Below are 12,671 nucleotides of genomic sequence, written 5' to 3'. Positions count from 1 at the left end.
GTTCCCTTACTGGATTTGCTATAACCGACTAAAATCTTTCTTCCCCTTTCCACATTAAAGGATACCCCAAAAACCACATTTTGCATATTTTATTAGCTCAAACCTTTGCTAACATGGTTCCCAGGGCAGACCAAGTCTAACAAACTTTTAAAAATGAATCTAGCATTACTGAAAAAAACAGTATTAGGATCTGGTGGAGGGCAAACAACGGGGCTATCAATCGATAAATGTCTACTCTTATTCCCAGACCTTGAAAAGAATTCTAAACAATTTTTAGCCTCTGAGATTCACAATTTATTGAACCTGAAGTAGCACACTAGCTTTAGTAATCAATGTTACCCATCTCATGCTTCTGTCTGCTTGCAGAGAGCATTGCACATTGGGAGAAGAAAAACATTTTTGTGACTGTTTAAATAAATAACAGTTGAAAGTTTCTTGAAAGGTCAGAAAGCTAGGAGTTCTCCTGCTAGAAACAGGATAGCAGGCAGAGAGCAGGTAAGACGGTCAGAGGTGTATGGAAGTACAATCTATCAGATTGATAGCACCACTAAGTATATGGTACAATTATATCTTATCTTCCCAGACCTGCAACCAAAATAAACCACACCGAAGTCTTGGAGTCTGATTCTGTTGTCTTTAAGCACACACCCCTTAGGGTGGTGACCCAGGACACACCACACATCTTTCACTTCATGTAAGACAAAATCAAAACAAATATAATCAGTATTTTTCCTTTTAGGACTCTCGCAGAGGCTCTTTGATGTGTTTTCCCTAATCGTTTTCTCTTTTTAATCATCACACTCAGGGGTTTCTCTGAGATTATAATGGTCTAGTTTTTATGTAACCTCTTCCATGCGGGCGCATTCCCAAACTCCCAACACAGCAACTGCTGTAACAGTACACAGCAACTCTACACCGAAGAATACCTTGTCCAAATGAAACCAAAAGGGAAATTTAGATGAGTACATTCTGCTTAGGTTGGAATTTTGGCTCAGACACAGGAGTTAACGCTCCTGGCCTTACAAAAAGCAGCTCTAATAGAGATACTGAAAATGAAAGTATCTCTTCTAATTCAAAACTGAAAATCTGGCCACTTCGATAGCATGTTTCTCTGCTCTGGGAAATTTTACTTATCTATATGCATTCACAAAGGGGAAACCCTTGGTTCTGTGAGTTAAAAGGGGTTTGCCATGCCCTGACTAGACTTGAGAGTCGACCAGTAAGATTTAGGAACCACGGTATAAAACCAGTCACATTTCTAATTTCTACCCAGCTACTTGCCAATTTGTCTTTGGGGCAATTATCTTAATTCTCTTCAGCAATATCTCTATTTACACAGAGAATCTTTAAATACATAATCACATCCTTTTCGGTATCATCGAGGAGCTTCATTGGCGTACTACAGTTTTAAACGTTTCCAGACCGACTATTAATAAAATACCTAAACTTAAAATGGGCACTACGCAGAACCTGCACAACTGGAACACCTATAAAATGCCCTGTAAGCAGCTGCCAGTGGATTCATAAGGTTTGAGAGTTAATTTCCATTTATCAGCTAAGATTCAGTGACACCTCTGCTACTCATTTCTGTTGCTCTCTGCTGTGCTCTGTCAAGATACAGCACACGGAGGAAGCAGGAGCTCGGACAAGAACTGGAAACATCTCCTTCACGTGGGGAGGTGCCCTGCTAAGAAACTGCTTATTGAACCTGACAGTGAGTGCGTAAATAACATTAGAGGGAGTGCTCACACATGTACTCCCGATAAAGGGGAGGACAAGGCGGTGAAAGTCAGAGCTATTACAAGACGAATACAAATTAATGATACTGGTTTTAATCTCCAGGGTACTAAAATATTTTTGAGAGCTCCCAGTATTAGGGGGAGGAGAGAGGGAGAGAAAAAGGAGTGGGGGGAGCAGTGAGCTCTGCTGAAGATTTTCCTATAGTTTGTATCACCTTTTGTGGGGGAAAAAATAACAAAACATTCTAGAAAAAGCAACAGAGGATTTTGAAGCTAACAGCAAAGCACTTGCTTGATAAAACTTTCTAAAAGGTAGCTTGCTCTTTGCTAAAACTTCCCAGGAGGCCTCAAAAAGCACTCTGGGCATGTGCTTTAATAGACAGCTTTGCATATGAAATGCTGTTTGGTTCAGAAAAGTTGTGTATTTTTACCATGTGGTTATTGCTGTCAGTTGTCCCCTGATCACTGATCTGTGAGAAGCAAAATCGTAGTCAGAGCTACCACAAAGATAAAAGCACAACTATTGATGTTCATGGGATTTTCTACGTCCCCCCTCCCTACTCTGGAACTTTAACCCCTTAGTGACTGCTGACATGTATACCGTCTGTTTGCCTGTCCCGTGGGCCACCTGGAAAGCATCAGCACTCTTAAGAAGAAAATTGCGATTGCAATTCGCGCAGAATTTCCTTCAAACGAAAGCTCGCTGCCCACTACCATTTCCCAGCCAGGTATATTGTTCTATCACCACCCATATCAAATTCAAGCGCGGAGACGTGTTTACAGTACGTGCAGCGGCTCAGATAGGCTGGGCTGTTGCAATCCTGTCGCAATCCTGCGCAGAAAACCGAACGTTCACGCTGGCATGCTGCTCCCACGCCCTCCCCTCTTCAGGCTTTACATTAACTCGGTGACACCCTGCTAGGCACAAGGTTTATTTACACAACACTAAGTCTTGAGACGAGCCTTTGTTTGACGGCAGCGTTGACAGGCTTATGAAGCACCACTGCCTGTAGTAAAGGTGCACTAAGACCCAACTGAGGACCACGTATGAATGAAACGCTTTGAAAGCCGCCTGATTGAGTTTCCAGCTGCAGCACAATTCTCTTTTAGCCAGGAGCTGCTGGGACAAGCTAGCAAAGTTCCTGGCTCTCAGGGAGACCAGTGAATTGCACTAATGTGGTGCTTCCACGAGGACTTTAATCCGGCATATGCTGGCGACACCCTGAATAGAAGCAAATCTCTCCTTCCCCAGCCATTCAGGCTTTTTGCTGGGGTAAGATTTGAACTGGATGCATTTCCCAACGCACTTCACCTCATGGTTGTGTCAGCGCAAGGGAGGGGACAGCGTGGGAGCAGGAAGAGGGCAGGACTGCCTCTTTTGTCAGCAGAGCCGGCCCAAAGCACTTGGGGAACTAATGACGTAGTAAATTGTGCTGATTTACATCTGTTCCTTGGATTTCCTTAAATATCACTGCTATGCATTTTCAAACATAGCAGAGACGTAAAAGCACGCAAGAAAGTTTAGGTGTAGATGTGTTGATGGAGGTGTCAAAGGGGCTATAAGCATCACCTCTGCAGTGATGCCCAGTCATGAGAGCAGGGAGTGCCTGTTGCACTCACCCTCTTCCCCAAAGGGTGTAAAATTCAGACGAGTTCCTGTGTTTCACATGGTATCTTCTCGTCAGAGTTTTGGACTAAGTATCAAGACCTTTTCTTCAAAGACACTGTGCGATTTTGGAGAGGTGTTGATCGTTGTACCTCAGCTATCCCCTTCTGGGAAACTGACATGTAATACTTCCTCCTACACAGCATTTCTGACATTAACAACTCCAAATCATTGTCAGAACCTCTCATAGCAAAGACTCTAAATGAAATGGGGAGGGGAAAGGAAAAAAAAATAAAATAAAAAGCAGATCCATAGCAGCAGGAAGATAGAAGATATTTGGTCAAAATGTCACGAGCGACCAGAGAGTGAAAATGGCATAAAACTCTGTGCCAGTGTATGCTCTACACAGTTCTGGGTCAGATTCAAAATGCATTACAAGGCTGACGAACCAATGAAAACATCAATGGTTGATATCTTAAAAGCAAGCAGGGCCAGTAACAAATACTTCATACCAGTAAGTTAATCCTAGATATTCTTCCAGATGAAATTCCATTCCTTTTCTGTACCTATTTTCTTAATGCATTTTTAGAAATAAAAGTAGTTCATACCACTCGCATGGCATTTTTTTCCACATAGAGCTTCATGCTTTACTACAACCTCGGTCTCGTTATACCCATTTTACAGGCAGGCAAACCAAGCCACAGAGATCCAAAAGTGACTTGAGGTCATTCAGCGTGGAAGCAAAACCAGGGAAAGCTGCGGTTCTATCCCATTTGAGTTTACTGGGTTCTCCTGTTTTTCTCTACTGGCATACAGAAAATAAAATTACTTCTCATTATACTTGTCAGGCAGCATTAAAGAGGTGAACATATTTTTGCTTCACCTTGTAAATTCTTTTGGTTGTCTTGATGGGATATATATTCCCCACCACTACTGCTACAGGGTTAGGTAAATGCTTTGCAGACCAAGAACATAAAGGTGAAATATATTGCTCTTCTTATTAATATTTATATAATCATCTAGGGCTGGAATTGGCTATCGTTGAATTGACCTCAGATCTTTGACATAAATGCCTATTTGAAGCACCTGGCAATAGGCTGTAAGCATCCACACCCAGAACTTCTTTGTCCGGGCTTGCAGATTTGCCAGCCACACGCCTTTTCCTATACTGACTGCAAGGAACGCAATAGCTGGAGAACATCGGCACAAAACATGCTTATATAGGACAAGGCTACGCTGTACCATTAGCTCTTACAACACGTGTGCTTAACCTCTCTCCCATGACTTACCTGAGTCCGCAGCACATTCTTAGCTGAACAGAAGTCTCTGCAAATATGTGCACGTTACAGCTGGTACCCAGATCTCTAAATACCATGCAGCCAGTTTTGGAATGTCTTTCTAGTTGTGCTCCCTAAAACAAACAAACAAAAAAACAGCTGAATTTCAATTAGCAGCCATCACAGCCCTTAGGCATTTGCTTTATTATTGTTCTTTTATCCTTAAAATTTTCCTTGATCTCATGAGCTTGTTTCTAATATATTCAAATGTTATGGCTCTTTATATGCTTCATATGTTCTCAACAGACTGTGTAAACAGTCCTGTGAGCTGACCAGCGTGCCTGCCAAGTGCACTGCCTGCTGTTCATGCAGCGTTTCCTCTAGCATGTATGCGAGCAGTGCTCCTGAACCCACTGTAAAAAGCAAGAGCTCAGGTAGGGATCAGTATCAGGCCTGGACAGAATTTTCCCTCTCCACCTCCTCTCTGAAACAAGGCAAGGTACAGGCACTGCAGTGTCGGCAACTGCCTATAATTTTTTCTGAATGAAAGAGACAAAAACTGCAGTTTTGAGGGTTTTAAGTAGCTTGGTTCTTCTCCTGAGGGGGGAAGCCACAGAGTGGCTGCTGTGGACAGGACCCTGAGGGCGTTTCCACCCTGAGGGGACACGGCGGCCTGGCCTGGCTGGTAGCAGCTATGCAGCCACCGTGTGGTATGTCAGCTGTGACCAGAGATCAGGTTGTTTATTACTAATCAGATAGGACAGAGGAGAAGGAGCAGCCTAGCAGCACCTTCTCCAAAACCAAAGTCTTTAATTGTGTTTGTGTTTTCAGGTATTATCCTACCTTTTCTCCTACGTGCCCTTTCCCCCCTACAGTTGCCTCTTTGGCAACCCTGGCTGCTCCCACACCATGACTCCAACTCAAATGACTGTCATCCAGAGGGAATGTTTCCATTTGAATGACATGAGCAGGCACTCTGTAAACTTCCCCACAGGCTCTGCCACTATAATCCCCAGGAAGGAGCAACCTGCAGGACCTACTTTCACTGTTCAGTGCTTTCTCTGTTTATTGCTACCACTGTCAGAGCGAAAACCATCACTCAGATTCAGACAAGAGTCCTTACATCTGCCGGCCACCAACCACTGGTGATACTCAGAAACTTGCTGTCCACATCCAGACCTGAACCCACAGCACTGGGAAGGAAAGCCTGATTTCTCATTGGAAATTCCTGTGCTCTGTGGTGCTTTACGCTAAGCATTTCTGGTCTCACGCTGACTTGCTTCCTTTCCTTCTCCTGTTGCAAGCACTGCTTTATCCCAGGTTGCCAGGAGCCTACTGTTCCAGCAGCTGCTAAGACAGAGTGAGGTGTCAACTTTGACAGGATGCCAGATTGTTTATTAATTAAAAGGCCAAGCATTCTGTGTCGTTCTGAGACCCAAATCAAAACTGACCTATCCTACCAAGGGCTCTCAGTGGTTAAATCTGGTTATTCTGAGGCATTCAGTCACAATTGGCAACCATAAATCAACGCATTTTGTTGTCACTGCTTACTTTAATACATGTTTACAAAAATATCAGAATGCCAGAAAGCCATCTTCAATTCTTCACAGTGAAACCGCCTCAATTTGAACCTGAAAAAACACATACTTCCAGTGGGATCTTTGTTCTCAAACACAGCAAATAGCTTTTTGAAGGTGTTCATCTGCCTCCCCAGCACTCAGCATTAGCAGGCTTCTATTTGTATGTTAAATTTTTTTTCGTACTGCCAGCCCACAACGCTGAGCGCAGCCGTCTGCTTCCCATATGCCACACATCCTCCCTCCTCTACTGCTTACCTTCAAACCCACTTCACTCTTTGGGCTCCCACTGCGGATCAACTGCCATCCTGCCAGCCTGGGTTGTGCAGAGGATTTTTCTGGCTGTAAGCTCCACAGGAGGGGAACTTTGCACAGCTCTCCATTTCTCAGAGCACCGGGTACACTACGGTATAGAAGGAATGAACACGGAGGCATTAATGGTGTGACATTTAGGTTTTTAACACCCTAAAACGCACGGGGAACAATACCTTAGGGTCCCTTTCAGACTCATCTCTAAACAATGTAGCTAACTTCCATTCAGACATTTTTTTCATCACAAATTATGCAAATACACACAGCTGTTTGAATAACAAAAACAGTTCATTAATTATTTGTAAATATATTTCTGAGTACTTGCAGTGACAACTCCAGTCCTCTATAAAGCTGGCTGGGAATGTAAAAAGAAATAATACCAAGCAATCTAGTATAGATAACTATTGGGTAAACAGGAGGTCACCCTTTCCACTCTGGAGACAATCACGTTAAATATTTCACTCGTATTTTGCTGCACATGAAACATCCAAAGTTTGTTTGAATTGCTCAGACAGCATTCTTAAGAAAACGAAAAAAATATATATGTGTTTTTAGTAGTTCCTCCCTTACTTCTGCACTCTCTCTGTTTACAGTCAGCGTTGCTGTCCTGCCCCAGAGGTAACCCAACAGGTCTTGCAAAGTCTCCTAACTTTGCCCCACCTCCATCATTCACAATCTTGTCTCCCTAACCTACTCATTTTCTTCCATTCCACAAACTAGTAGTTTCAAAGAAATTCAGAGATTAATTAAAATGATTGGTGGGATGAGTAGGTGAGGGGGACAGGCTAAAGGGCTTGACAAGAAGAAAGATGAAAAGGACTAAACGCATATAGCTTGGTTATGCGATGACTAATGGAGGGTGGAGGAGATGGACACGATATTCATTTACAAGTGCTTATGGTTCTGAGGAGCCTTTTTCATGTGCAAAGAGAAGACCAGCTCAAGACGAGCCTTCTGTTTTACAGAGTTGGTTTCGGTGTCCTTCACTTGAAGCTCAGAGCCTCCTTCTTCCCCCAGCCTGTACACTCCCACCTCTCCCTCAAATCCTCAAATACACGTTTTGAATTCGGCTCAGCTGGCAGCCAGACCCCGTTCCTGGATCTCCACCTGGCCACACGAGCCCCAGTGAGGGCAAAGAGCAGAAGGAGCGGCCGAGGAAGGCGGAAGCTGGGGGCGGCCGGCGGGGCACCTCTGCCACACCTCTGGCGCTGCAGACGGTGGATTTGAACCGGCTCCGAAAACACACCTTGAGGAACCGGGGAGGAACTGGGAGCACCAGCACCTGAGAGTTATTTTTCCTTCACCTTAACCCTAAGGAAACTCTGCTCCTCATGCCCTCGCACTCACAACTTCTTGTACTGTGCTCTGATATAGTAAATAAAAGAAAAACACTTGCTCTTTCTGACTCCTCAAACTCTCCCCTCCTCAGCAAGGGAGACCTGCTCCATAGCAATTCCTCAGGCAAGTGGAAAGCAGTGTGAGAAGGTTTACGGATTCCCACTCTTACTCACTTTGTGCAGAGGCGAGGCAGGATATCACATTTGAAAGCATGAAGTGAGTAAAAAAAAAAGAAATGAAGAGAATCGTTTATGTAATAAAAATATTGCGGAAACTCCTCTAATGCTGTAATGCATTTAAGTTTAAAAAAAGAAAAACTGCATGGAAGCATTTTCCTTCTGCGAGCACTGTTTCCAATACAAAAATAGTAAAACTACCATTTATCCTTTTTTTTTTTTTTCCAAATGGTCTAGAAATAAGCCAAGAGCACTTGATACGGGCCTGAAACAAAACAACCAACCTATTTATTCCTGAACTCCAAAAATAATTTAGATGGACATAGCATGCGTAAGTTATTTTAATTTGTCCCTGAAAAGCCATTTAATTATTCAGATTATCTGATTGCCTCAGTCAGTCTTGTATTGATTGATTAGAGAACTTTATAAATCAAAATCTGCATTACTGCTGGTCAGAGCATCTGCCTCGCACAGCAATGGAGAGACGGGGCTAATTTCCAGTCCCTACCCACAAGTTAGTTTATTGAGACATGTAAATGGCTACAGTTTATAGATGGGTCGGTAAGTGTTCCTTCATACCACTAAAGCAGTATTTACTTAAGGACATCAGGAAGGGGGGATAAGAGCCCTAAAGTAATAGCTGATTAATAAATCAGGGCATAGTCACCAAAAACTCCCAGCTCCCTGGCTAAGGGCCATGAAGGCTTGCTGTCCCCCAGTGGACAGGGCCAAATCCTGGCGAACTATCTGCTGCACTTGGTGACCCTCAGACAGGGAACCCAAAACCTGATCCCAGCCTGCTCACCACTCATCCCCCTGTTGGGATCAGACGGTAGAAAATCCCCTTGGAGCAGCAAAGAGCATTTGTCTTTGCTTTCAGAGCTCTCCTGCTACGCTCAGCCTTTATGACCAACCTGTCTGCCTGCTGCCAGCCTCGACCAAGTAACCTCTAAGCGAGTAGCAATTAACATAATGAGTGGACTGATGGGTGTCCCCCATAGCTATGGGCCTCGGTACCAACACGTCTCCAGCAAACTGGAATGTCTAGTCCTGAAACTGCACTTCTGTAAAAGGAAGGAAGCAAAAAACTAAAAGGGGTGGGGGATTAAAGAAAAAAAGGGCAAAAACCACCCCACCTAAGGGACTTCAAGCGATTATCTCCAGCCCAGTCCAGCGCTCAGTGAAGTAACGAAAAACTTGGGTTGACACCGGTGGGGCTGAATGGGCCGGGCCATACGGGCAGTTACGGGGTTAGGGTGGTTAAAGGTGCGCTGACTGTGTTCCTGAACATGGCTTTCTAGGACAAAACTGAGGCGCAAAGAAAACAAAAAGAAGTCTGAGAAATTGAGTACGTCAAGAACTGATTGGAACAACTTTCACTGGGGTTATTTGTCTGAGGAGACTTTATCTATACAGGATTCAGATAAAGTGAATGGTTTGCCACGGCTTCCAACGTAACAGAAACCATGAAAAAAAAAACCAACTTTTTATTTAAAAGTCATTATTCAGAAGCCTCCGTGCAGCAAACTACTTGAGAATTCAGGCCTTCCTTTTCTCCCAACTTTCCTCCGTGCGCAGCCGGGCCCTCGGTAAACACCAGCCCCGCGCTGCCCGATGCTGACGGGGGATCGGTGAGGGGCTGTGCCGGGGAGCTCCGGGCACACGAGCGGGGCCGGGCTCGCACCTCACAGACGGGGCGCTGGGGCTGCGGGGAGCCAGGGGCGGCTCTGAGGCGCTCAGGCAGTGCGTCAGTGACAAATTCCTGTCACAAATCCTTGGGGGATTTCTGCGAACCCGTTTGTCCCGTGTTAGACGCCAGGAAGGAGTTAAACACCACGCAGCGCGCTGAGGGATTTCAGAGGTTTTATTATGCGTGCTCCCCTTCCTCCCCCCTCCTCCTCCTCCTCCTCCTTCTCCCCCCCCGCTCCCGGCCAGGCCCGATGAGGGCGGAGCCTCCCGGTGCCCGCCCCGGCCCTGCCCGGAAGCGGCCGCGGCGCGGCGGGGAAGTCACGTGAGCGCTCCCCTCCCCTCAGCGCCGCCTCGGGGCCGTACCACTGCTGAGGCGCGGGGGGGGGGGTGTGGTGTGGGGGTGTATGTGTGGAAATGCCGGGCCCCGCGGTGCGAGCGGCTGCACCTCGCAGCACGCCCCTCGTAGGCGGCGGGGGGTCCGAGCGGGGCGGGCGGAGGGAGGGGAGAAGAAGGGAGAAGGGAGGCGGCGGCGCCCCCCCCCCCCCCGTGCTGGCGGCGCGGTTGGTACGCTCCGGCTGAGGAGGCGTCCGGCGGCGTCCAACCCGCGCGGCGCGCGGGCGGGCGGCGGTAACCAGATATTCAAACGCACTACGTCAGCCCACAGTGCCCCGCGCCGGCCGCCAGCATTACCTCATCCCACAGTGCCCCGCGGCGCGCGCTCCGAAGCTTCTAGGGGGCGGGGTCGCCATGGCGACGGGGCCGAGGGCCCGCCCCCCCCGGGGAGAGGCGGCGGCAGCCAATGGGGAGCCGGCGGGGTGACATCATGGGCTATTTTTAGCCGGCGGCCGGCCGCTGATAAGCCAAGGGCTGCACGCCGCCAGCGGGCTCAGAGCGCGGCGCGGGCGGGCGGGACGGAGGCAGGCGGCAGCAGCAGCAGCGCGGGGCCGGCCGCCGTGAGGGGACCGTGAGGGAGCCGTGAGGGAGCCGGGGGGGCGGCGGCGGCGGCGGCAGGAGCGGCGGCGGCGGCGGCCCGGCCGGGCGTCGGGCGGGCTCCGGGAGAAGCTGGGCTCCCGGCTCCGTCCGCGCCCCGTTCTATGAGCGCGAAGATGGAGCCTACCTTCTACGACGACGCGCTGAACGGCGGCTTCGCGCCGCCGGAGAGCGGCGGGTACGGATACAATAACGCCAAGGTGCTGAAGCAGAGCATGACGCTGAACCTGGCGGACCCCGGCAGCAACCTGAAGCCGCACCTGCGGAACAAGAGCGCCGAGCTGCTCACCTCGCCCGACGTGGGCCTCCTGAAGCTGGCCTCGCCCGAGCTGGAGCGCCTCATCATCCAGTCGAGCAACGGGCTGATCACCACCACGCCGACCCCCACGCAGTTCCTCTGCCCCAAGAACGTGACGGACGAGCAGGAGGGCTTCGCCGAGGGCTTCGTCCGGGCGCTGGCCGAGCTGCACAACCAGAACACGCTGCCCAGCGTCACCTCGGCCGCCCAGCCCGTCAGCGGCGGCATGGCACCTGTGTCGTCCATGGCCAGCGGCGGCGGCAGCTTCAACGCCGGCCTGCACAGCGAGCCCCCCGTCTACGCCAACCTCAGCAACTTCAACCCCAACGCGCTCAGCTCGGCGCCCAGCTACAACGCCAACGGCATGGGCTACGCGCCGCAGCACCACCTAAACGCCCAGATGCCCGTGCAGCACCCCAGGCTTCAGGCTCTGAAGGAGGAGCCGCAGACTGTCCCCGAGATGCCGGGGGAGACCCCTCCCCTGTCCCCCATTGACATGGAGTCGCAGGAGAGAATCAAAGCCGAGCGAAAGCGCATGAGAAACAGAATCGCCGCGTCCAAGTGCCGGAAAAGGAAGTTGGAAAGGATTGCCAGGTTGGAGGAAAAAGTGAAAACTTTGAAAGCCCAGAACTCAGAGCTGGCATCCACTGCCAACATGCTCAGAGAACAGGTTGCACAGCTTAAGCAGAAGGTCATGAACCATGTCAACAGCGGGTGCCAGCTAATGCTCACACAACAGTTGCAAACGTTTTGAAGAGACTGGCTTAAAAACGTGAACTGTGATATTGTGGTATAACCCAACGACAGACCCGAAGCGGCAGATGCGTAAAGCTAATGGTAAGAGCTGAAAGGCTGAGTCCTGCCTGTGCTCTGCAAAGCGCATGTGTGGAAAGACTGGCAAGCCTTCAGCCCGAGTTGGTGAAGCAGCCAGCACTGCTCCGAGAAGTGCTGTTCCTGCTCAGAGACGTCAGATCTTCGTTTAACATTGACCAAGACCTGCATGGACCTAACATTCGATGATCATTCAGTATTAAAGGTTAAACTGCAATAGAAACTGTAGATTGCTTTATGTAGTATTCCTTAAGAAACAAAAAGTGGGAGGGAGGTTTTGTGGGGAGGCTGATAAACAAAAAAGAACTGTTCTGCCTGCCTTCAAGTAAATCGTGTATGTACATATCTTTTTTTATTTTATTTTATGAAAGTTGATTAATGTCAATAAACTACTTCATGACTTTGTAAGTTATTTTTATGTTGTTTATTTGGGCGCTGCCCAGTATTGTTTGTAAATAAGAGGCTTTTTTTTAGCACTCTGAGTTTACCATTTGTAATAAAGTATAATTTTTTAATGTTTCTGTTTCTGGAAAAAAAAATCTAGAAGGTTCTATTATATTTAAGAAAAAATAAAATACTTAAAATGCATTTCCTCCTCACACTTTTTTTGCCAGTACCTGAGTTGGGAAAATGCCCTTTATGCTGAACTCTAAAGGGCAGGGATTATGTTAAATTTACTCTGTAACTACAGGCGTGTCCTGGAGAACGTGTGAGGAGGAGAGGGGGGGGAACCAGATCCCAGGCGCTACACAAATACAACTTTTTGAGTTGTCTTGAAGTTGTAGTTACTAATCTTAACCTGAGCAGATCGCCTGCTGTGTCGCGGTGGCCCAGCTGA

The 12,671-nt window shown here is 47.9% G+C and overlaps 2 protein-coding genes across 7 annotated transcripts in view; one reads left to right on the top strand and one right to left on the bottom strand.

Annotated features, from left to right (window-relative positions):
• FGGY (FGGY carbohydrate kinase domain containing) overlaps nucleotides 1-6,919 on the bottom strand; it is a 280,231-nt gene extending 273,312 nt beyond the window's left edge. For 3 of the 6 annotated variants that reach the window (XM_040565652.1, XM_040565654.1, XM_040565655.1), the window contains exons 1-2: nucleotides 6,458-6,909; nucleotides 4,635-4,756 (exon numbers count right to left, since the gene is read on the bottom strand). The gene's annotated coding sequence lies outside the window, so the exon portion shown is untranslated. Of the gene's footprint in view, nucleotides 1-4,634; nucleotides 4,757-6,457 lie in introns of all 6 variants that reach the window. The other 3 variants (XR_005822050.1, XR_005822049.1, XM_040565659.1) reach the window with 3 other exon arrangements.
• A 3,681-nt stretch (nucleotides 6,920-10,600) lies between these two features.
• JUN (Jun proto-oncogene, AP-1 transcription factor subunit) lies at nucleotides 10,601-12,421 on the top strand. The gene has a single exon (XM_040565669.1). The coding sequence runs from the start codon at nucleotides 10,809-10,811 to the stop codon at nucleotides 11,754-11,756; it is 948 nt and encodes a 315-aa protein (XP_040421603.1). The 5' UTR covers nucleotides 10,601-10,808; the 3' UTR covers nucleotides 11,757-12,421.
• The last annotated feature ends 250 nt before the right edge of the window (nucleotides 12,422-12,671 follow it).

This window comes from Cygnus olor, chromosome 8, assembly GCF_009769625.2.
Source record: "Cygnus olor isolate bCygOlo1 chromosome 8, bCygOlo1.pri.v2, whole genome shotgun sequence".
NCBI lineage: Eukaryota > Metazoa > Chordata > Aves > Anseriformes > Anatidae > Cygnus > Cygnus olor.
Note: the sequence above shows the minus strand (reverse complement) of the source record. Positions and strands in the feature narration are given on the sequence as shown.

Bases quoted from the DNA above. Each gene is read 5' to 3' on its own strand.
- JUN (XM_040565669.1), top strand. From the start codon at position 10,809: ATGAGCGCGAAGATGGAGCCTACCTTCTACGACGACGCGCTGAACGGC.